General features: G+C 49.6%; 2 protein-coding genes across 2 annotated transcripts; one reads left to right on the top strand and one right to left on the bottom strand.

Moving 5' to 3' along the window:
* The first annotated feature begins 860 nt into the window (after positions 1-860).
* Positions 861-3,771, top strand: FTH1 (ferritin heavy chain 1). The gene is given in 5 exon segments (XM_063093225.1): positions 861-1,064; positions 2,657-2,803; positions 3,224-3,349; positions 3,447-3,545; positions 3,548-3,771. Coding segments are annotated over 5 exon segments (513 nt in total). The 5' UTR covers positions 861-950; the 3' UTR covers positions 3,575-3,771.
* Positions 3,772-4,223: 452 nt separating this feature from the next.
* Positions 4,224-13,165, bottom strand: BEST1 (bestrophin 1). Its single transcript, XM_063095474.1, has 10 exons — positions 13,014-13,165; positions 11,839-11,933; positions 11,124-11,357; positions 10,387-10,541; positions 9,921-9,998; positions 9,459-9,611; positions 7,997-8,077; positions 7,579-7,730; positions 5,201-5,839; positions 4,224-4,242 (listed from the first exon to the last, which is right to left on the bottom strand). The coding sequence occupies exons 1-10, from the start codon at positions 13,163-13,165 to the stop codon at positions 4,224-4,226; spliced, it is 1,758 nt and encodes a 585-aa protein (XP_062951544.1).
* Positions 13,166-22,577: the final 9,412 nt, after the last annotated feature.

Raw genomic sequence — 22,577 nt, 5'->3', positions numbered from 1 at the left:
GTCCCCTCTCCGTCTCTTGGGAAACACGACCTGCCTAGTCTTTGTTGTATAATCTGCACAAGAATCCACATTTGCTTTCAGCAAATGGCGGACACGGTCGCCAGAGTCAGAAGGGCCGGGACAGACCCGAAACCCGTGGGCCCCCACTTCTTCTCCTGCGTGCTCCCTTCCTGAACACTGAGGAAGAGAAAGAGGTCCCTTCTCAGCCCAGCTCCTGACTCAGTGGACCACCTAAGGCGCACGTTTCCACCTTGCATTTTCCCAATTTGCATTACGAGGTAATTACCTCGGGTGTGGTAACTGCTTCCCTCCTGCACAGATTTTTAACCACATGCCCTTGGCCCAGAGCCTCGGGGTGCGCGTTGGGGATTTTCAGAATGACCCCGACGCCCCCCTAAGTTTCAAGACTCTGCAGACGGAGTTTCGAGGTGGGCACCCCATGCCTCCTCACACCTGCCCTGTGACCCCACTAAACGGGCCCTAGAGGCAAAGAGACGCCTCCCCTCATTGCTGGGGACGTCTCGGTCCTTTCGCGACCCCAAGCCCGGCCACACAGCGATGCGGCCTCCAGTCGCGCGAAGCTACCGCCCCTCCCCCGCTGCGGAGGCGGGGCGCCCGCGCGCCCCCCGGAAGGGGCGGGGCCCGGCGGGTGGGAGGCGCTGATTGGCCGGGGCGGGCCTGACGCCGGCTCCCGCTATAAGAGCGCGGCTGGCCCCCATCTGCGCCAGACCTCCTTCTCCGCCGAGAGTCGTCGTGGTTTCCTGCTTCAACAGTGCTTGGACGGAACCCGGCGCTCGTCACCCACCCCGGCCGGCCGCTCAGAGCCAGCCCTCCGCCACCTCTTCACAGCGCCCTCGGATCGCCCCAAGGCCCCCGCCGCCGCTCCAGCGCCGCACAGCCGCCGCCGCCGCCGCCGCCGCCACCGCTCCGTCCTCTTCTCAGCCGCCGCCATGACGACCGTGACCGCCTCGCAGGTGCGCCAGAACTACCACCAGGACTCGGAGGCCGCCATCAACCGCCAGATCAACATGGAGCTGTACGCCTCCTACGTCTACCTGTCCATGGTGAGCGCGGGCGGCGGGGCGGGGCCGGGCGCGGCCTCCGCGGGCCCGCTGGGGGCGGGGCAGGGTGTGGCTACCGAGCGCCTCCGGGCGCCCTTCTGGAACAGGCAGGCTGCTCGAGGCCTCCCGGGACTTCGCTAGCGCAAGAAGGCCTGGGCAGTTGGCCCTTTTCGGCTGTCCCCCGGAAAGTCTGCCTCATAGGCAAGGGCCGTTCTTGCATACCCCTGTTTAAGAAGATCCTGGTTTTCTGAAATCCCGGGGTTGCAAGAATTGCAGAGTGCAATTAGTCCTGCGGTTAGGAGGGTGGGTTTTTGCACTCCCGTCCCTTCCTCTGCCTCCGGTCACGTGGCCCTGAGGCTCTTCGTTTGCTCGGGTATGCAGCTCCCATCCCCCCCGGGTATGGCGGTGCCTGCTGCGTAATGGTGTCAAATGGCAACCTTGGGGGCTGGTGCAAAGTGTCTTATCTCTTGTGGACAGACCCCTTTCTGAGCAGCCGTCTTCACCTCTCTGTTCTGCTTTATCTGCAAGTCCCACTTGTATTGAAGCATATCTCTATAAATCTCCCTTTCTGCAGTCACTCGACCTTCCGGCTGGGGTACTTAGTTCTTCGTCCTTTTTGTGTCTAACTTTAAGAGTTGTGGGGTTGGTGTCCCACTAATTGAACTACTTGAATAACGTCCACCAACAGTTACTAAGCAAGGAATTTTTCCACGCAGTAATCGATGGGATACGTTTCCCCAAATCTTGGTTTTACACTGTGTTGGGAGTCATCTTTAGCATTGCCTTGTGATGTGTGCACATTGTCCAAGAATAGACATGTTCCAAATGGACTTGGAAACAGGCTTGGCTTTCTATGACTGCCATTCCTTTTCAGGAACACCCAAGTACAGCAAATGTCTAAAACTGAAAATCTTATTTTTGACATCAATTGCCTACAGTTGTCACCTTGAATGGTGGCTTAATTTTATAAATAAGTCTATCAATCTGCTGTACAGCTGGCAAGCCCATGAGCTCTTTGTTTTAACTATTCTTTAACGTGGTTAATCAGGGAGGAGGGGAAGCAGGGACCAATAGTGTGGGGTAAATACTCCAGCACTCACTCTTCACACAATTGAACTTGGCACTGGCTGTAAGAAGTTTCTTCTGCACTAATACAGATCCTCAAGACACTGTGCTGGAGGCAATTCCCATGATTTTTTTTTTTTTTTTTTTTTTTTTTAAAGATGACCGGTAAGGGCATCTTAACCCTTGACTTGGTGTTGTAAACACCACACTCTCCCAAATGAGCTAACCAGCCGTCCCTATATAGGGATCTGAACCCGTGGCCTTGGTGTTATCAGCACCACACTCTCCCAAGTGAGTCACAGGCCAGCCCTTCATGACATTGTAAAGGATCAGATTTTAATTTTTATTTTATTTTTTTCTTGGTGGTGGGTACAGGGATTAAACCCCAGACCTCGGTTTATCAGCACCACTCTCCAACTGAGCTAACCGGTCAGCTGTGCTTTGAGAAAGGAAGGCTTTACTACCCATAGCCTGTTATATCTACCTTCTTTGGGAATCCCTAACATAACATGTTCATGTTCCACTTTCAGTCTTTCTACTTTGACCGCGATGATGTGGCTTTGAAGAACTTTTCCAAATACTTTCTTCACCAGTCTCATGAGGAGAGGGAACATGCTGAGAAACTGATGAAGCTGCAAAACCAACGAGGTGGCCAAATCTTCCTTCAGGATATCAAGGTGAACAGAAGATCCTAGGGTTGTCGTACTTGTAATCTGGCAGTGCTCAGGTGTTAGAAATCACTTAAGGACTGGCAGTTGCCCTTATAAAATGATGATATCTTGTGCTTTTGTGCTTTTTTAGGCCTACCATCTAAACTAAAGTAAGCAGGCTGGCCAGTTGGCTCAGTTGGCTAGAGTGCCACCTTGTAGCCCGAAGGTCAAGGGTTGGTTGGGATCCCTGTACTGGCCAGCCACAATAAATAAATAAAGCAAGCAGACAGTAACGGGCAAAGATGTTAACTTGGAAGCTGTTGTCAGGGAAAACTTGGATGTCCCTCTTGCCAGAGCGTGGTGGTTAGATAGATGTTAGGTACTTTCTGACTTACGGTTTAATTGGTAGAGACTGCAGATACATTGACCTAACCTCCTCTCATTTAGAAACCAGACTATGACGACTGGGAGAGCGGCCTGAATGCAATGGAGTGTGCGTTACACTTGGAAAAAAGCGTGAATCAGTCACTACTGGAGCTGCACAAACTAGCCACTGAGAAAAATGACCCCCACGTGAGTATTGGAAACCCACAGGATAAATGGAGGAAATAATTTACCTTATGGGTTGGGAAGGCTGACCAATAACTTTCTTCCCTATTCTGTTTTTCAGTTATGTGACTTCATTGAGACTCATTACCTGCATGAGCAGGTGAAGTCCATCAAAGAACTGGGTGATCATGTAACCAACCTGCGCAAGATGGGAGCCCCTGAATCTGGCATGGCAGAATATCTCTTTGACAAGCACACCCTGGGAGAGAGTGATAACGAGAGCTAAGCCTCAGGCTAACTTCCCCGGAGCCATGGGATGACTTCCCTGGTCACCAACGCAGTGCATGCATGTTGGGGTTTCCTTTTTAACCTTTTCCATAATTTGTACCAAAACATCCACTTAAGTTCTTTCATTTGTATCATTCCTTCAAATAAAGAAATTTGGTACCCAGCTGTTGTCTTTGAGATCTTGAGATGGGCCAGAAATCTATCTAGGCCATCTTCCAGATTCCTTAAGTGCCACAATTCAGTTCTAGTCACACTAATCAAAATGAAACAACTAGGAGAATATTTGTATTTATTTGTATTTTTTAGTTTGGGAAAGATGCCAAGGTGTGTTTGTCAAATTCAGACAGGATTCTGAATTGGGTGTCGTACATGACATGTTTTCAGTGGTTCATTCTAGCTTTCACAGTTTTTATGTATAAAAGGCATTTAAAGGCTGAGGTAGTCCTGGACTACTGAGTTTTGTTATCCATTAAGCTAACCCTTTAATTCAGGCTGTCATAGAAACATATCTTCAGTGTGGACAACTATATGGCTGTGACTGGATCAGTGTCCTGTTGGTGTTCACGCAGGTGAGGACCAGGCCAGTGAAGCGTCACCCTTAGGAAACAGGTTAGGAATGTGCTTCATCCCTGTTGAGAATTTGAGAAAGTTCACAGCATGAGTATGGGAGGCACCTTCATTTCAGTACTAAAGTTTTGCAGTGGTAGGGCAAAGGTTGAGACATCTTAATATCATATCCTAAACAGCCACAGGTGATTTGTAAAGTTCCTGTCTAGTCCTCGAAGCAGGCCTGAAATTGTAGTCCTAAGTTTTCAATCATAATAGCTGTATTTTGACCGCAAAGTAAATAGTAGAGAATCTAGAAACGGGAAGTTACACTTCTTCCCCAGATTGTGATTGGGGGTGAAATAGGTTATTTCTAGTTGGGTGAAAGTGTCCAGGAAATCTAGAATAAGGAGAAGCATCTACTGGTTTGGGATGGCCCCAAGGAAGCATAAGGTTCAGAAGTATTTTGGTGAGATCCCCAAGGTCCCTGGACGCCCTCACCCTCACTATCTGCTAGTTCTCCAGGGGTGAGAGCACTAGCCTTTGAAGGAGTGCTCGGGTACCACCATGAACAGTTGCGGGGAAGTGCTCATTTGCTATCTCCTAGCTCCTGTAGCAGTGAGTTGAGTTCTTAGGCTACCAACTAGAGCCCTCAGTTCTGCCCTGTGGTTTTGTGTCAGCCACCCCTGCTCAAAGTAAGCTGGCCCCAGTGATAAGATCTGCCCACCCACGCCTGGCATGCCAGCCCTGGGGTAGCCCTTCCTCAGTATCATTCTTGCCAGTGCAACCTCATCTTCCTTCACCTGGGTCTCGGAAGTCTTCCTGGTGATGCCAGGCTCATGGCAACACTTACCTAGGGTTTCTGCTGAGTTGGCCAGGTATATGCCCCAAGCCAGTGCTGGGCATAGGTGCAGCTTGCTCTGGCAGTGGTGGAACCACAGGGAAATGAGGAAGGGCAGGCTCAGAGCGAGGGAAGCTGGGGTGGGGGAAGAGGTCATGCACAGGGGAAAGCAGTGAGCATGGTCTGGGTGCAGGACAGACCTGTCTTCCAAGGCCCAATAAGGATCTGCGTGATCTTTGAGTATAGTGTGTAAGTTGCTTGCCGATAGTTCCAAATGTGGTTCTTTGAGTTGGCTTTCAGGGATTTCTGGCATATCAGTCAGGTTGAACTCGACAGTTTTCCTCTTCACATGATGTACTTCTGGGTGCTCTGTCAAGGCCTCATCGCCCTCTGGGAGCAATTCAAAACTGTTCTTAGCCCCAGAAGTCACCGGCTTTAGGCTTTTGTCTTTGGCATCTATGCCTGTGACACTATGAAGCCTGGAGGGTGCCAATTGTTCCGGGGGGAAGACCATGGGAATGGTGTTCAGGGGCGTCTGTGGGGCACTGTAGTAGCCTGGCCTCTCATACAGTGAGGCAGACTTGAAGGCATCCACCGCCCTGAGCTTCCAGGCCTTGCTGTCTTCCTGGCCCCTGGGGATCTGTGCAGGCCCCTTGGAGTTCTTGGGCTGACCCTCATGGAAAAAGGATTCTTTCCTGGGCCATAGGAGTTTAGTCTTTGAGTTTGTCCTGGGAGGATGATGGTCGTGGGACTGCAGCCCAAAGAAGCGGTCAATGATGCCAGTGGGAGCATCCTCCTCCTCTGGATTTGGCTGGAACTCCATTTCTTCTTTGTGCAGGCTGAAAGAAGGGCGAGTCTCAGGGCTGAGGGGGTGGACCAAGGACTCCAGACTGACCTGACGTCTCCCTTACCCCTGCCTCCCTCTCCCCTGGCCCAAGGCCAAGGCTACACAGTCTTCCTCACAGTGCCCAACTCTCGCCTCTCTCCTGATCCATCCTGTACCTCCCGACTCATCCCTCAAAGCCCAGCTCACCTCACTGTCCTTTGACTCCCTTTTGCCCACAGTTAACATCCAAAGTCCCTAGCCTGGCATTTAAGGGTCTACGAGGACCCTTAAGTTCATCACCCACTTCTTCCCTTTAAAATCCCTCACTCCAGGAGTCAGAACTACTGGTCCCCAGGTATAAGTGGTTCAGATGAGACCCAGGAGTGACTCTGGCCAAGGCCAGGGATTTGTGGTTCCAACTGGAGAGCAATATGCACAAAGGGAGAAGTTTGGCTCCCTGGGAGCCTGAGACCTTTACTCTGCAAGAGAAAGCTCTCCTACCCTAGAGGGTGGCCTGCCCTTGCCCGGGTCCACATCCTCCTCATGCTCCAGGCCCAGCTGAAGGCCGCCTCCCAGGCAGCCAGAGGTGACCTCTACGTTCTATCCCTTTCCTAGGCATCTAGTATTTTGTAACCTGTATCCAGAGTTTGGGCCTTGGGTTTGAGCTCCCTCTCTAAATTGTGCGTTCCTTGGAGGCAAGGTCTATGAGTTATTATTCTGTTATCTACCTTCTCCTGCCCCAACCTTCAGCTGCTGGGGTACAGACCATGTAGGGCTCAAAGGCAACCTCCAGAAATATTTCTGACCTAAGCAAGCCCCCCAACCTTCATCTGACCACTTTTCCAACCCTTCCTCGCACTAACTATGAACTCTAGTTAATCTTAATTATAGCTGAATGGGATATTCGGTTCTTAAAACAGCAAGGAGAGAACAGTGCTGGAGACTGGGAAAGAGAACTTTGAGTATGGACCCTGACGTGCAGCCCGGGCCCTCCAAAGCCCTCTCAACCCAGGCAGAGAGGACTGTCAAGAATAGCCCTTCAGCCCACTGCAGCTTAAGAGGGATTCTGACAGAATCAGGGAAATTGAACCGGGTGGAGGAAAGTCTGGCTACTGTGGGTGGCCTGAGGCCTTTACTATGTAGGACAAAGTCTACTCAGGGGGTACCTGTGATGGCCCCGCCTCCTGCTGGGACATGCTTGCTGCCCCTCTGCCATCACAGGGACACCATCCACACTTCCATCCCCCCATCCAAACTCCCCAGTTTATCAGAAAACATAGCTCTGGATCAGAGTGAGGACCCAGGCCCTAATGCCCTCTTGCCTCATCAGTCACCAGCTGCCCTTGAGTAAGTCCCTTTTCTCTCTGGACCTCAGTTTCCAACTCTGCACAGGGAAGGAGAGCTTACACTGGAGGTACCTGAGAGCGCTCCTAGCCTGAGGAGTCCTTAAGCAGCACAGGTAAGGGTAAGAGCACGGAGTTGGAACCAGACATACCTGGCTCAGATGTGCCATTTGCTAGCTATGTGACCTTGGGCTGGGCAACTTAACCTCTTTGCATCTGTACTTAATCGTCTGAAAACTGGGGATAACAAACCAGGGTCATTGGGAGGAAAAAAATAGTAATATCTATAAAGAGCATAGTACAGCGCCTGGCACTTATATCCAACACGTATTGACTAGTGCTATTCTACGTTCTCAGGCAGGGCTCTGCGCTTGAGTGGTTTCCCACCCGGTTGCCCGACACTGCCCACCTAATGTTGAAGGTGGAGCCCAAAAAGGAGGGTCGACGGGACTGTGCAGAAGCAGCGGTGTAGGGGGGGTGTGGTTCGGGCTCATTCCAGTACATGTCCCGCTCCATCTGAGGCAGGTCCCGGTGCATCTCGTCCACAGCCAACAGGGACACCTGGTCACCAGGGACAGAAGTCCAACAGAAAGAGAGAAGTCACTTCCCTCTCTCTGGACTCAGTTTCCTTACCTGTGAAATGGAGAGACTAATATCTACCTGCAGGTTCCAAAGTTGAGGTGAGAATCCTGTGGGTGAATGGTTGGCTACAAAGGGGAGGGGGATGACAATTCACTGTGAAGCCTCCCTCTAGAATTGTGAGGTCCCCCTCCTTGGATCCAGTTTGGGGAGGGTCCGTGGTACGCCCTCCCTCCCTCGCCCCATACCTGCAAGTTCCTGTCAACGATCCAGTTGGTCTCAAAATCATCATCATCCTCTCCAAAGGGGTTGATGAGCTGCTCTGCCACCTTGGGGACAGGTGAGGCTCTGGCAACCTTCAGGTAGAACTCCCTGAAGCTCTGCTTCTACCTTTAAACCTTGGCTCCAGCCATTTTCACACCTCCATGGTGCCCTTCCTGCCTCAGCACCATCGTTAAGGCCACAGTGTAGGGCTCCAGCCACCCACACATGTGGGCCACCACACATGAGCCCCTTCCCTTCTGGACACTGAAGTCCTCTGATCCTCCTGAACCAATCCCTCCCTGAATACCTACATCTGTCCCTGAGTGTGTCATTCAGCTGAGTCTCCACCTTTATCTCACCTTATGTATCTTACCTGGAGTTGCATCCTTTCATTCATTCATTTACTCATTCATGTCTTCAAACATTTATTTATTCATTATTTTCTAACATAACAGATATATACTGGGGCTGTGCTGAATTAAAGGCTGGTCCAGGTGGGCAGATTCCTGGATACTAACCTCTAAAAGACCCTACCAAAGCCCCGCAGAGAAGATGAGCTATGTTAAGGGCCCAGGGGACATCTTGCAAGCCACTGGGGCACCTTGGAACATTTCTAGCATAAAAGTGGTGTGGTCTGGTTTGATCTGTAGAAACCAAAGATAACTGTGGGGAGGATATAGGGGCAACATACACACTGCACGTGTGTGTATGTCACATGGACAGGAAGGGAAGAGAGGGGGACCCATACCACCACTCCCCCAAAAAATAAAAGAAGGAAGGGAGGGAGAGTGGGTGGGAAACAGAAGGAAGGAAAGATAAAGAGGTGAGGAACACAGTGTGATTCAGGACTCCTGTTAAGGAGTACCAGATATGGTGGAAGGAATACTCAGATAAGCCACTTGGAGTATGGACAAGCAACCCCAGCAAGGAGAGGAGGATCTGCCTTCTAAAGAGCTGGGGATGTGGGTGGAGTAGGCTCATTAGCTTCAAGGCTTTTGTTTTACTAAGCAGAGGGGACACATGTGGGGCCAGAGCTGAATGGAGAGGGATGGTGAGAAGTTGCCTCACCGGCAGGGCCTGCCACTGCAACTCTTATTCCATGAATTCTCCTTCTTCTGGACAACATTTGGAGAACATTCTCTTGACAGGGCACCAAATGGTTAGACAGACTGAGCCTTATGTCTAGGGCCTAAGTTCTGGGCCTTGGGGAAAGCCTTGGAATCAGACCCAGGCCTCAGGCAGGTCTCCCTCCGTCTTTGAATCTCAGTTTTTTCATATGTAAAAACGTGTGGACAGTGTAGACCAGAGGGTTGTGGTCAGGGCCCAGCACCCTACTTCCCACATTTGAGACCCTCTTTCCCTGGCTGTCCCTCCTCATCTCAGGCAGCTGCTGGCCGTGACCCCTCTGGCCACGCCCACAGCTGGTGGGGTCCTGGAGAGGCTCACCTTCAGCCAGCCAACATAGAAGAAGAACTGCAGGAACGTGAAGGCAGGCACAACAAGGTCCAATTCGTGGCCAGGGTAGGCCTTGGCTGGATTCAGAAACTGCCGCCCAATCAGGCAAGCCAGGAAGAAGCTGTACACTGCCACGGTCACCACCTGGGAGGAGAAAGAGGAAGAGGTGGCAGAGGGGACCCTGGGATCAAAGCTGGGAGTCTGAGTCCTTGCCTGGACTTTCACACTCATGGGACTTTGGGTCTCTGTTATCTCCTTTTTAAAATGGGGACAATCACACTGCCTCCACTTGGCTAGACCAAGCAGAAGCCTGGGCTATTAGAACTTGGCACTACACAGAACCTTCAAAGCCCAGACCCAACTCGCAGGGTGAGCCTTCCCATCACAGGCAGCTTCCTGGGTCCTCCTAGCCTCAGTTTCCCAAAAGGGCAGCTTCACCAACCTAGTCCTCACCTGTGTGTACACCAGCGGTATACTGATCCAGTCGTAAGCATACAGGAGTCCACACTGAGTACGCAAGGTATTCATCTCCTGGAGAGTAGGAGGGAAGATGAGGTTCTAACTACTACCTGCTCTCCCAGGCTCACACCCAGTTGGTCTCCAGGTACCAGGGTCTGGTGCTCATGGTCCAGCCCTGGCTGTGTGGTCATGGGCAGCTCACTAAACCTCTCTGGGCCTCAGCCTCCTCTATCAAAAAGGAACCAGGGTCTCACAGGCTTAGTTAGAGAGGGGCTAGGAGGGGTATTTGGGGAGGGGCCACCTCGGGCTATGGAATCCTGTTGGAAATGATCCTACAACCCCACCGTAGGCTCTAGGATGACCCTCCAGGGCTCAAGCCTTCTCTTTGTAGGAAACCTGGTTTCACCTGGGCCATAACCCCTCCCACTCCGCGGCAGCCCCATCTGTGTAGTGGGCTCACGTTCAGCAGGCTCTGGAGCAGGACAGGGTCCCGGATTCGACCTCCAAGCCAGGCCTTCACTGACAGGTTGGCAAACCACACCCAGGGCACCCAGAACATGTTGTGTGGTAAGCTCAATTTTTCTAACTGCTTGTGTTCCGCGGGGGTCATAAAGCCTGCGGAGTAGAGTGAAGAAGGCAGTGGGTAGGAGAACCTGCAGAAGGGTGGCTGGCACCAGGTGGTTAGGCCAGGCCCAGCCCTGCTGAGCCCATAGGGACCTCGGCGTTCCTTTGCCATCCTCTTTCTTTTCAGTAAAATATTACCGAGCGCTCCTATGTGCTGCTCTGGGCTGAGCGCGTGGGAGGGGGTCTGTCTTATCAACCAGGACCTGCTCAGGCAAGGCGGAGAGGGAGACCAGAGACGAAAGTCACTGACTTCCCAATTAGAAACCGGAGATCAGAAGCGGGAAGGGCAAAGGGAAGTAGACCTGAGCACCTCACCAGTTCCCAAGCCCCCACCCCTTCCCTTACCCTCAAGGACCCTTAAGAGCCCTGCCTCAAACCCCCTATCCTCCGAGGGTAGGTTCCTGTCCTCGCCCCACCTTCAGGCACCTGACTCCGCCCCGCCCAACTGGGCACTCAGGTCTTGGCCCCACCCCCTCCCGGTCCCACCCAATCAATCCTCAAGTCCAGGGGCTCTGGCTCCACCCCACGCCCCGCCTCCAGCCACTGGCCCCGCCCCCGCCCCGCCCCGCCTACCCGCTCGCACCAGGTGCTGGGCGCTGGGAAAGCGCTTGTAGACCGCGGTGCTGACGCTGCGCAGGATGAGCACGTTGCCCAGGTTGGCGTAGCGGATGAGCGTGCGCCGCAGCAGCCGGCCCTGCTCGTCCTTGCCCTCCACGAAGCCCGACACCAGGCTCATGAGGCGGTCGGGCCACGGCACGTTCTCGTACTGGTTCCACCAACGGGTCACGACCAGCGTCACGTAGAAGCCTGGGCGGGAGGGGCGGGGGGGGCGAGGGACGAGGGACCGGGCTGCGGCCAGAGCCCAGCGCAGGGCGACGCCTCGGTTCCTCCATCTTCATGACGCGAGCGGGCCCAGCCCCAACCCAGGCGCCCGGGAGGGGGAGGCAGACCCTCGCATGGAGCCGCGAGAGCCTCAAGGGTTATTTCTTGGGGAGGGGGCCGATCCCAGAAATCCGCCAGACACCCCCTCCCCCCAGCGCAGGGTCTCCAGGGACTATGATGTCAGTGCTTCCCCCAGAAAATGAGGTAGTGCTAACGGCGGGACGTCCTTCCTGATGTCTAACCTCAGTCTTTCTGGCTGCAGCCTGCATAGTTCCCTGAACTGCAGAGAGGCACTGACCTTCCTCCCCCCACCCTCCCCATCCCCAGCTCCTCGTGATCAGCCCAGGGCCTGTCCGGAGCCTGGGGCGGCCACGGGGACCCCAGACAGTCGGAAGGGAGAGCTCACCCAGCACGAAGGAGATGGGGATGAGCTGGATGTAGCTGTCGCAGTACAGAGTCAGCTTCTCAAACAATAGCTGCTGCTCCTCCGTGAGGGCCAGCCTGAGGACGGGGGGATACTGTGAGGAGAAGGCTGAAGCTGTCCCCAGCTCCAGCCTGGCCCAGGGCCCCAAACCCGGACAGGCTAGACGAGGTCCCCTTCTGTGGTTTCCTGTGGGGAGAATCCTCACGCTGACCACTTGATGAGGTGTAGGAAGGAAGGTCCTATCGAAGGGGTCAGTTGTAGGCATCACTGACCCTTTTAAAGGAGCTAAGGAACAGTTGTTTAAAAGCAGGTTGAAACAAAGGGTGTTTGGTTTTCAAAAATGCACAGTGCGGAGGGATGAACAGGTGGAGCACAGAGGGTTCTTAGGACAGCGAAGCTACTCTGTGACACTACAATGGTGGATACATGTCACTATACTATATCTGTCAAAACCGAAAGAAGATGCAGCACCAAGAGTGCACCCTAATGTAAACTATAGGCATTGGGAGCCGATGTGCCAATGCAGGCTCATCTGTTGTAATAAATGTACCACTCTGGTGCCAGGTGTTGATAGTGGGGCGCTGTGCGTGTCTAGGGGAAGGGGACATGTGGGGACTCTCTCTACCTCCTCAATTTTGCTGTAAACCTAAAATTGCTCTAAAAAATAAAGTCTAATTAAAAAAAAAGAAAACAAAGACCAATGTGCTTTGTGATTAGTATTATGATGCACTCAATAATTTCATGTATTTGATATTTTTTAATCCATTGTAGTCATTAATGCTTTTTCAATTTAAAATGCTGTCATATATTCTGTGATTATATCTGTCCTACATTTTATTGTTTGGATATACATTTTTATTGAAATATATATATATTTTAAATGTACCCTCTGTGTCTGTGAGCCTGTGTGGGATTCAGTAAAACAGCCTGGCTGAGTGGGACCGGGGCCCCTCCTTGGGTTGGAGGAAAGAGTGTCTGCCACTCTCCCACCCGGGGTTGAGCTGTCTTCCTGGTTCCCAGCCCCAGCCCCCAGGGCCCAGCCAAGAGCTCCAAGTTCACTGGTGCATTGGCCCCCTATTAGCTGGGAGGCCCCACAGGAGCTCCAAGCCCCAGCCACATCCTTCCCAGGACCCCAGGCCCAGTCCTGCCACCTGCACCTATAAATGAAGCGGATGGTGTAGTAGCAGAGCAGGAAGACGAAGAACTCGCCATAGAGCAGCTTGTAGATACTGCCCCGCCAGCACAGCAGCAGGCGGGAGAAGGAGCCTAAGCGGGCATTAGCCACTTGGCTTGTGTAGGTGACAGTCATGGCCAGGCACTGGGCTGCAGCAGATGGCTTGGGTCCTAGTGGACAACCAGAGAGGGAGACTGATGGGGGACCAGTAAGGATCAGAGGCCTTGGTCAGATCCTCTCTGGGACTCGTGTGACCTTAACCAGGACCCTTCCCTGCCTTGGGCTTCAGCTGTCCCCACTGGACATTGGGAAGGGAAGGGGCTAGTCTCCAAGGCCCTCCCAGTTCTGACTGCCTGTGGGAGGTGGGAACACAAGAGAATGAGCCCAAAGTCTGCCCACAGCCTTGGCAGGGAAGACATAGGTCTGAGTACTGGCATGTGCCCTTCATTTTGTATGATGACAAAGGCAGTGACAGTGGTAACATCTGCACACTGAGTGCAGGTCCTCCAAGCTAGGCAGTGTTCTGAGCCCATGGTGCTCATTAGCTTTCCAAGCTCCCTCTAATCTCCCCAGAGTGAGAAGGAGGTCCAGGACAGAGCCTGGCTGGCGGAGATGTTCTAATAATGTTTACTGAAGGGTGGCCCCAGGGCCTTTCCACCTGCTGAGCCTCCTGCCTGGGGGATTCTCCTCCTGACATAACTGCCTGGCTCATCCCCACTCCAGATCATCTCCTCAGAAAGGATGTCCCCAACCATCTTACCTGAAAATAGTGCCCTACTGCCACTGGCACTCTCTGTCCCCTCACCTTGCTCGATTTTTCTACACAGCACATCTCACTACTTAAAATTATATTATACAGCATATCTGCTCATTTACTGCCTGTTTTCTCAGAATGAAAGCTCCTATTGTGTTCTCATAGAAGGTGCTCAATAAAAAAATACTGAAGCAATGATCGGCCCCCTCCCCCACTCTTCCCACGTGCTCTGATGCAGCCACACTAGCTGTCTGTCTGTGCCTGGTGCATTCCAAGCTCAATCCTCCCTCAGGGCCTGTGCACAGACGTACAGGTGCCCACACCACTGCATGTGTGCTGCCCATGTGCACCCATCACACACACGCAAACAAGGACAGTCATCTACCCCGAAGCCCCTCAAAGCCCCAGCCCAGTCCACCTGGGGCACCCTCTACTCACAGATGGGGCTCCGGGCTGGTTGGGTGATCCCACAAAAAGTCTGGCCACTGGACTAGTGGGATTCTCTGGGGCTCTGTGGCCAGTGCCCCAGGCCTCACTTAGAGGCTGGTGCTACCCACGCGTGTGCTGAGCAGTCACCTGACTCCCTAAGCCAGGCCTCCACAAAGGAGCCCTTGTCTGGCCCCTCCTGTAATCTGCTCACAAGCAGCAGCCAGTACAGCCAGCCAGGGCCCCTCTAATTCCTTCCTGGGGGGCGTCAGACTGAGACCAAGGCTGGAATTTGGGGCAACCCCCCTTCTACCATGGCCTGAAATTGGGATATTGAGGGATCTGTTACACCCACGTCCTGACTCCCGAGGTCTTGCAGAGAGAGTTGGAGGGGAAGGAGGATCTGGGCCTCATCTGGGCCAGGAGCTGGGGCGCAGCGGGGAGACTCTGTCCAGGTCCTGGGTGGCCTCAGCAGCCCTATGGGCTGTAGAAAGAACACTGGGCTACAATCAGGAGTTCTGGTTTATAGTCCCAGCTCTGCCACCTGTGTGTGGTGACCCTGGGTGAGCGTCTGCTTCTCTCCGAGCCCCAGTGTCCCTGTCTGAAAAGGATGGTGTTGCTTTGGAATTTCATCATCTCGGTAAGAGGGACAGAATTCACTGCACATACTGATGAGGAGCTCTGATTGGCTGCTGGTGACATCATAGGTTATTCTGGCCATGATTCGTTGGCAGGACGTGGCCTCGGCTGCTTCAGAGCAATGGAAGGAGAAGGGGGCAGGGGTCTGGTATGTGGGGACGAGGGCTGGTGGGGGATGACATAGCAGCCCTGGTGTTTATGCTGCTGGCTCCCAGCCACCTGGTGCAGGATGGGAGTATGCGCCCAGATCCCCAACGGTAGCTGGTTAAAATCTCGGCAGCGGATTCAATAAATTTTAGTAGATCGATCCATACCTGAGGGCTCTCCTAAGACGCTGGAAGTGATGGGCGTCTACCAACACGCTGATCGCTCATCGTGTATTGTTAAGTGAAAAGAACAGAGCTCAGAGTAGCAGTGGTTCCTGGTCTTTAGTGGCTGTAAGAATCGCCCGGAATGTTTATCAAATGTGAAACTTCTCAGGATCCTTCTCCAGAGTCTGATTCTGTGGCCTTGGAAATGTTGCATTTTTATCAAGCACTGCAGGGGATGATGATGCCCAAGTCTCAGAACCATACTTCCAGAAGCCCTGCTTTACAACATGACCCCGAGCCTTAAAATAAATCCCCTCTCCCACTCCCTTCTGCTTCCTCCCGCTCGTTCTCTCTCCCTCCCCTCCCCATCCCCTCAAACTTACTCCTTAAGTTAATGCTGAGATTGCAGGTGAATTTTATACACACAACTTGGGACTTTATAATTCTCTGCCTGGAAAAAAAATAAAACTATTTCATGACCTTGGGTACTTTTCTAATCACGGCAAACAATACAGCTGTTGTTATACGAGCTACTGTCTTCAGAGACCAGGGACAGCCTGCAGGAGTATTTGCTGCCTTCGCTCTGCCCCATCGCTGTGCTTAACTGAAACAGGCAAAGGAGTGGATTCACTTGTCCCTGTCTCCTCATCAGCAAAATGGGAAAACAACTCCTACTTCGGCAGCCAGGTGAGAATTTTGGATGGGAAACATGTTAGTCAACTCTTTAAACCAGTGGTTCTCAGCCTGGCTGCCCATTAACTTTTCCTGGGGAGCAGCTACAACCCACTGATGCCTGAGCTCCACCCCCACAGATTCTGATTCAATTGGTCTGGATGGGGCCCAGGCATCGGTATTTTTTCAGTTTCCCCCCGGTGATTCTAATGCAGAACCTGGGCTGAGAACCACTATTGTAAGAGATTATTTCCTTACCTTATATCCCTTTGTTCTGCCAACACATACTGACACTCAGGAGAGAGGTTTTGACTTGGCAAATGTTTAATATATTTTTAGGTAAAGTTAAAACATGTGCTTGGCACCATGCCTGGCACAGTGAAACCCACTCTGTATTAGTTAAAGGAATAAATGAGAACCCTGCCTTTGTGGGGACAGGTTCCTGCCTCCCCTGTGGTGGCCACTGGAGGGCAGCCATGACTAGCTGGCTCTGGCCTGGGAAGCCTTGTCCACTGGCCAGGGTCAGAGTAGACCGTGGAGCTGGCACTGGAAGTCTCCCTCCTCCCCCTGACCCTGACAGCGCCATAGAGCTGTGAGAGGGAGGTAGGGGACACTGGAACCCTCTTCCCTTTTCCCTGCACCACAGGCTCTTTGGCAAAATCCCAGAAGTCCAACCAGGACCACCTGACAATGCTTCCCCAGTCTCCCTTTCCCTCCCAGGTGCCCCAGGATGTCCCCAGAGACACCCAGCTGCTCCTGGCCCCACCTGAGTGCTGAGACAGGTACAAGTCATGGTCTCTCCCACTGAGTCTCAGCCATGAAAATTTCCCCAGCCATCCAGGCACAACTCAGACACACAGTAGAGCCAGAACAAGCACCGATTGACTCAAGCCATACCTGGATTGACCCCCTGCAAGAATTGTGCCCAACCTAGTCAGGGTGGCCCTCTTCTGCTTTCTATTCCACAAAGTAGTTATTCAACAAACTATTTCTGATGCCAGAACAGAACCTAATCTGATTCCTGCCTCCAAGAACTCATAGTCAAATTAAAACAAGGGAAACACTTAACTAGCTCTAACACAAAATGGCAAGGCTTAAGGTCTGTGCCAAGTACACTGAGGTCAGGGAAACTTTTTACAGAAAAGGGAGCATTTGAGTTGGGTCTTGAAGCATGAATAGGAGTTCACTGAGCTGAGATGGATGGGAGAGTGTTACATGTCAAGGGAACAGACTATGACAAGTCACAGAGGCATCACCAAGGGATGGTTCAGTATGACATTCTATCCAAGTTTTTGGAGGATACTGAATCTAAAGGCTCACCTGGTCCAAGGTCACCTGGCTATACATGACCTGGGACTGGAATCTGAATCTTGTGGTTTTAGATCCTGTGCCCTTTCCACTCCCCACCATCACCTCTGCAGTGGAGGTCAGTTTCTGAGGGATGGAGTCTTATCTGTTAGGGCAGTGGTCTCTGTTGGGGTTGAAGGGAGGTCCGAGGGATGGGGGTGCATAGAAGAGACTTTGACTACAGCAGAGCTTGTGCTCTTGAGCCCCCCAGCAGAGAACCATCTCTGAGAGGAGGCAGAGCAGAGCTGGGCAGATGGGTGGAGGAATGCTATGGCCTTCTCTCCTAGGATTGCCATGGCAACAGGAGCATCACAGAGGGCCTGCCACGGTGCCCTTCCAGGCCCTGCCTCAGCTGGGCAGGAAGAAGGGGACCCAGCTTGGCTGGGGACAGTGGGCAGAGGGCCCTGGGGTGGGCCAGCTAGGCCTGGATGCTACCTCCAGGCTCTGTGTAGGGCCCTGCCAGCCCACACCCTTCTCTTGGGCCAATCACAGAACAAACAGGGCAGAAGCCAAGAAAGAAAAGGAGGGGGCTTGGCACAACTGGACAGGGGAGAGGAGGGATACTGCCGGTCCAGGACCTGGAAGCAGAGCAGACCACAACACCTCTACCCTGAGGTCAGGCAGCCCTGATCCCTGAAGGGCTGGGAAGACTCAGCACTCAAAGAGATGAATGCATAAGATCTGGCTACTGCAGAAAGACAACAGGAACTAGAGGAGGCAGGGAGAAGCCGGGACACACCTGGTCCAGCTTCACCTAGTCCAGTCCTGCCAGTAACAATGCAATAGCATGAAATAGACCAGAGCCGGTCCAACTAGAGACGTAAAGCAAGAGGATTCACCACCACCTTGGGGACAGTGCTGGGATCCCCAAGCTGCCCTGTCCCCCATGGACTCTGCCCCACTGAGGTCAGCCAGGTGAGGTACTGACCCATCCACACCCCACCCCACCTGCTCAGAACTGCTGGGGCTAATGACAGGGGAGGAGGAGGAAGAGGAACATCATGGGTCAGGAATTGGGCCAGGTGTGAGATGACCTGGATGCCATCACATATTCACTACCAGTCAGTAGCCTCAGTTTCCTCATCCGTCAAATGGGCATGTGAGTAGTTTGACATGTCATGAGAGAATGTTAATGGTTCCTCATCCAACTGCTCATTTTGCAGACCAAGAAACTGAGGGGTAGAGAAGGAAAATGACTTGCCTGCAGGCACAAAGAAGTAGAGTCAGAGCTCGGCAGTAAACGCAGGTCATCTGCCTCAGTCAGCACAGTGTCCCTCTGCTGCTGCAGGATGTCCCACAGGCAGGCACTAAATGCCCACCCTGCTTAGCACTGCACTCGGCATTGTGTGAGGGAGAGAAGAGAAACAATATATTTTCTCTCACATCTTGAGCACTTACTGGGTGCCAGGTAGTGCAGTAAGTACTTTTTAGATATGATGTCATCTAATTAGCAAAAAAAAAAACCCTGGGGAATAGGAAGGGTCATCTACCTGTTATAGGGGGACAAATGTAGGGGAGGAAGGCCCAGGACAGGCCAGGTGAGCAGTAAGCCATATAGACGACTATCTGCTAGGACAACAGGACCACCAAGCAATCCGCCTTTAGTCACCTTGTCCTGCCTCAGGTGCAGCTTGGCTGGGATCCCACAGCTCCGACCCTCTCCACTACCAGACTTAGCAAATCAAAATGCAGGACAGTTAAATATGAATTGCAGATAGACAAGGAATGAATCATTTCTTAGTTTAAATATGACCTACACAGTATAGGCTCCTGACGAAGCAGGTTCGGAATTAAACAGCCTTTTCTCTGTGGGCCCCTCAGCTTTGGTGAATTGCTTAATCAGTCCATTCCCTCCAGCTGCTGGCTTCTAGCCCCTGGCTTCTCAGACTTGCGGCTGGGGCCCAGGTGCTTCAAGCTCATTGGGAAGCTTGTCAGAAATGCAGAATCTCAGGCCCCACCTAGACCTACTCAATCAGCATCTGCATTTTAACAGGATCCCCAGGTGATTTTTGTACACATGGAAATTTGAAAGTCTCGCTTTAGACAATGATAAGAGATTTAAGATTATTATTGTTTCCATTTCAAAAATACTACATGGTTATCATAAGCAGTTAGGAAACTACAGAGCAGTAGAAAACGGAAACACCACATGTTATCCTTTTGATGTATTTCCTTGCAGTCTTTTTTTTAAATATAGAGGTAAAGTTTATGTACTGAATATTCATCAATCTAACCATTTTGATGTACAATTTCTTCACATCCTCAGCAACACTTGTTATTTTGCATTTATCTGTTTAAATTAAAGCCACCCTAGTGGGAGTGCAGTGCTATCTCATTGCGGTTCTGATTTGCGTTGCCCAAATGACAAATAACTTTGAGCATCTTCTCATGTGCCTATTGGCCATTTGTATATCTTCATTGGAGAAATGTCTAGCCATGTCTTTTGCCCATTTTTTGGTTGGATTGCTTAGCTTGTTGAGTTGTTTTTTATATGTTCTAGATACTAGACCCTTATCAGACAGGATTTACAAACATTTTCTCTCATTCTGTAGGTTGTCTTTTCACTTTCTTGCAGATACCCTTTGATGCATAAAAGTTAATTTTGATGAAGTCCAGTTTACCTATTTTTTCTTTTGTCATTTGTGCTTTTGGTGTCATATCTAAGAAATCATTGCCAAATCCAAGGTCAGAAAGATTTACCCCTATGTTTTCTTCTAAGAATTTTATAGTTTTAGCTCTTACATGTCGGAATTTGACCTATTTTGAGTTAATTTTTGTACATGGTATGAGGTAAAGGTCCAACTTCCTTCTTTTGTATGTGAATATCCAGTTGCCCATGCACTGTTTGTTGAAAAGATTATTCTTTCTCCATTGAATGGTCTGGGAACCCTTGTGAAATTCAATTGACAGTAGAGATATAGGTTTATTTCTGGACTTTCAATTCCATTTCATCGGTCTATATGTCTAGCCTTATGTCAGTGCCACAGTTTTGATTACGTAGCTGTGTAGAAATTTTGAAATCAGGAAGTGTGAGTTTACCAAATTTATTCTTCTTTTTCAAGACTGTTTTGGCTTCACGGTTCCTTGCAATTCCATATGAATTTAAGGGTCACCTTGCCCATTTCTGCAAAAAAAGCAGTTGGAATTTTGGTAGGAATTACATTGAATCTGCAGAAAACTTTATCATCTTTGTTATATCAAGTCTTCAAATCCATGAACATGAGAGATGTCTTTTCATTTATTTAGGTTTTCTTTAATTGTATTCAATATGTTGTTGTTGTTATTGTTTTTTAAACTGGAAGAGTGTGGTGCTGTAACACCAGGGTCAAGTGTTTGGATCCCCTTACAGGCCAGTTACCAAAATATATATATATTTTTTTCATTAACCTGTAATAATTGTACATATTTATGGACAATTATTTATAAATTAATAAATTATTAATTGATTTATAAATAATGATAAATATATTATATTTATGGGGTACAGAGTGATATTTTGATATATGTACAAAATGTGTAATGATCAGCTTAGGGTAATTAGCATATTCGTCACCTAAAATATTTATCATTTCTTTGACAATGTTTTATAGTTTTCAGTGTACAAGTTTTGAACCTCCTTGGTTAAATATATTCCTAAGTATTTTATTCTTTTCGATACTATTGTAAATAGAATTCTTCCTTAGTTTCAGTTTTAGATTGTTCATTGCTGGCGTACAGAAATACAACTGATTTTTGTATGCTGATCTTGTAATCTGTAACTTTGCGGAATTCATTTACTAGCTATTATTGTGTAAATTCTTTAGGATTTTCTATATATATAAAATCATACCATCTGTGAATAAAGGATTTTATTTCTTCTTTCCCAATTTGGATGCCATTTACTTCTTTTTCTTGCATAATTGCCCTTGCTAAAACTTCTAGTAAAATGTTGAATAGAAATGGCAAGACCAGCCATCCTTATTTTGTTCTGATCTGAGAAGGAAAGCTTTCAGTCTTTCACCCTTAAGTATATTAGCTATGGGTTTTCATAGATGTCCTTTATGGGATTGAGGAAATCTCCTTCTATTCCAAGTTTTACGGATGTTGGTTTTGTCAAATTATTTTTCTGTATCAATTGAGATCATCATGTGGTTGTTTTCCTTTATTCTGATAATACTCATATGGTATATTACATTGATTGATATTCATGCATTGAACCACCCTTGCATTCCCTGGATAAATCCCACTTGGCTATGATATATAATCCTTTTAATATGTTGCTGGATTCAATTTACCAGTATTTTGTTGAGGATATTTGCATCTATATTAATGAGGGATATTGATTGGTAGATTTCTTTCCTTGTGATGTCTTTGGTGTTAGTTTCAGGGTATACTGTTATCATAGATTGTTATGAAGTATACTCTCCTTTGTTTTATGGAAGAGTTTAAGAAGGATTGGTGTTTATTCTTCTTTATTTTATTTATTTATTTATTTATTTAAAAGATGACCAGTAAGGGGACCTTAACCCTTGACTTGGTGTTGTCAGCACCACGCTCACCCAGTGAGCTAACCGGCCATCCCTATATGGGATCCGAACCCGTGGCCTTGGTGTTATCAGCACCACACTCTCCCGAGTGAGCCACGGGCCGGCCCATGTTTATTCTTCTTTAAAGGTTTGAGAGAATTTACTAGTGAAGCAAGACATTTCTTTATAGGAAATTTTTTGATTATGGATTTGATCTCATGTTTGAGGTCTTTTGAGGTTTTCCTTTTCTTCTAGAGTCAGTTTTTTTTTTTTTTTTGGAGGTGGGTGATGCTGGCCAGTGAGGGGATCTTGAACCCTTGACCTTAGTGGTGTTAGCACCACACTCTACCAAGAGAGTAACCAGCCAGCCCTTGAGTCAGTTATAGTAGTTTGTGTGTTCTAGGAATTTGTACATTTCATGTAGGCTATCTAATTTGTTGGCATACAATTGTTCATAGTATTCTCTTATAATCCTTTTTCTGCCTGTAAAGTTGGTAGTAATTTTCCTACTTTAATTCCCAGTTTTAGTAATTTGAGTCTTCTTTTTTTTTTGATCAGTCTAACTAAAGGTTTATCAATTTTGTTGATCTTTTTGAAGAACCAACTTTTGTTTTTGTTGATTCTTTCTATTGTTTTTCTCTTCTCTATTTCATTTATTTCCTCTTTAATATTTATTATTTTATTCTTTCTGCTTGCTTTGGGTTTAGTTTGTTCTACTTTTTCTAGTTCCTTAAGTTGGAAGTTTAAGTTATTAGATTGAGATTTTTTTTAATGTAGGTGTTAAAATAGCTGTAAGTTTTCCAATAAGTAATGATTTTGCTATATACCATAAATTTTTGTATGCTATGTTTTCACTTTCGTTCATCTCATCTAATTTCCCTTGTGATTTCTTC

Source organism: Cynocephalus volans, chromosome 4, assembly GCF_027409185.1.
Source record: "Cynocephalus volans isolate mCynVol1 chromosome 4, mCynVol1.pri, whole genome shotgun sequence".
NCBI lineage: Eukaryota > Metazoa > Chordata > Mammalia > Dermoptera > Cynocephalidae > Cynocephalus > Cynocephalus volans.
Note: the sequence above shows the minus strand (reverse complement) of the source record. Positions and strands in the feature narration are given on the sequence as shown.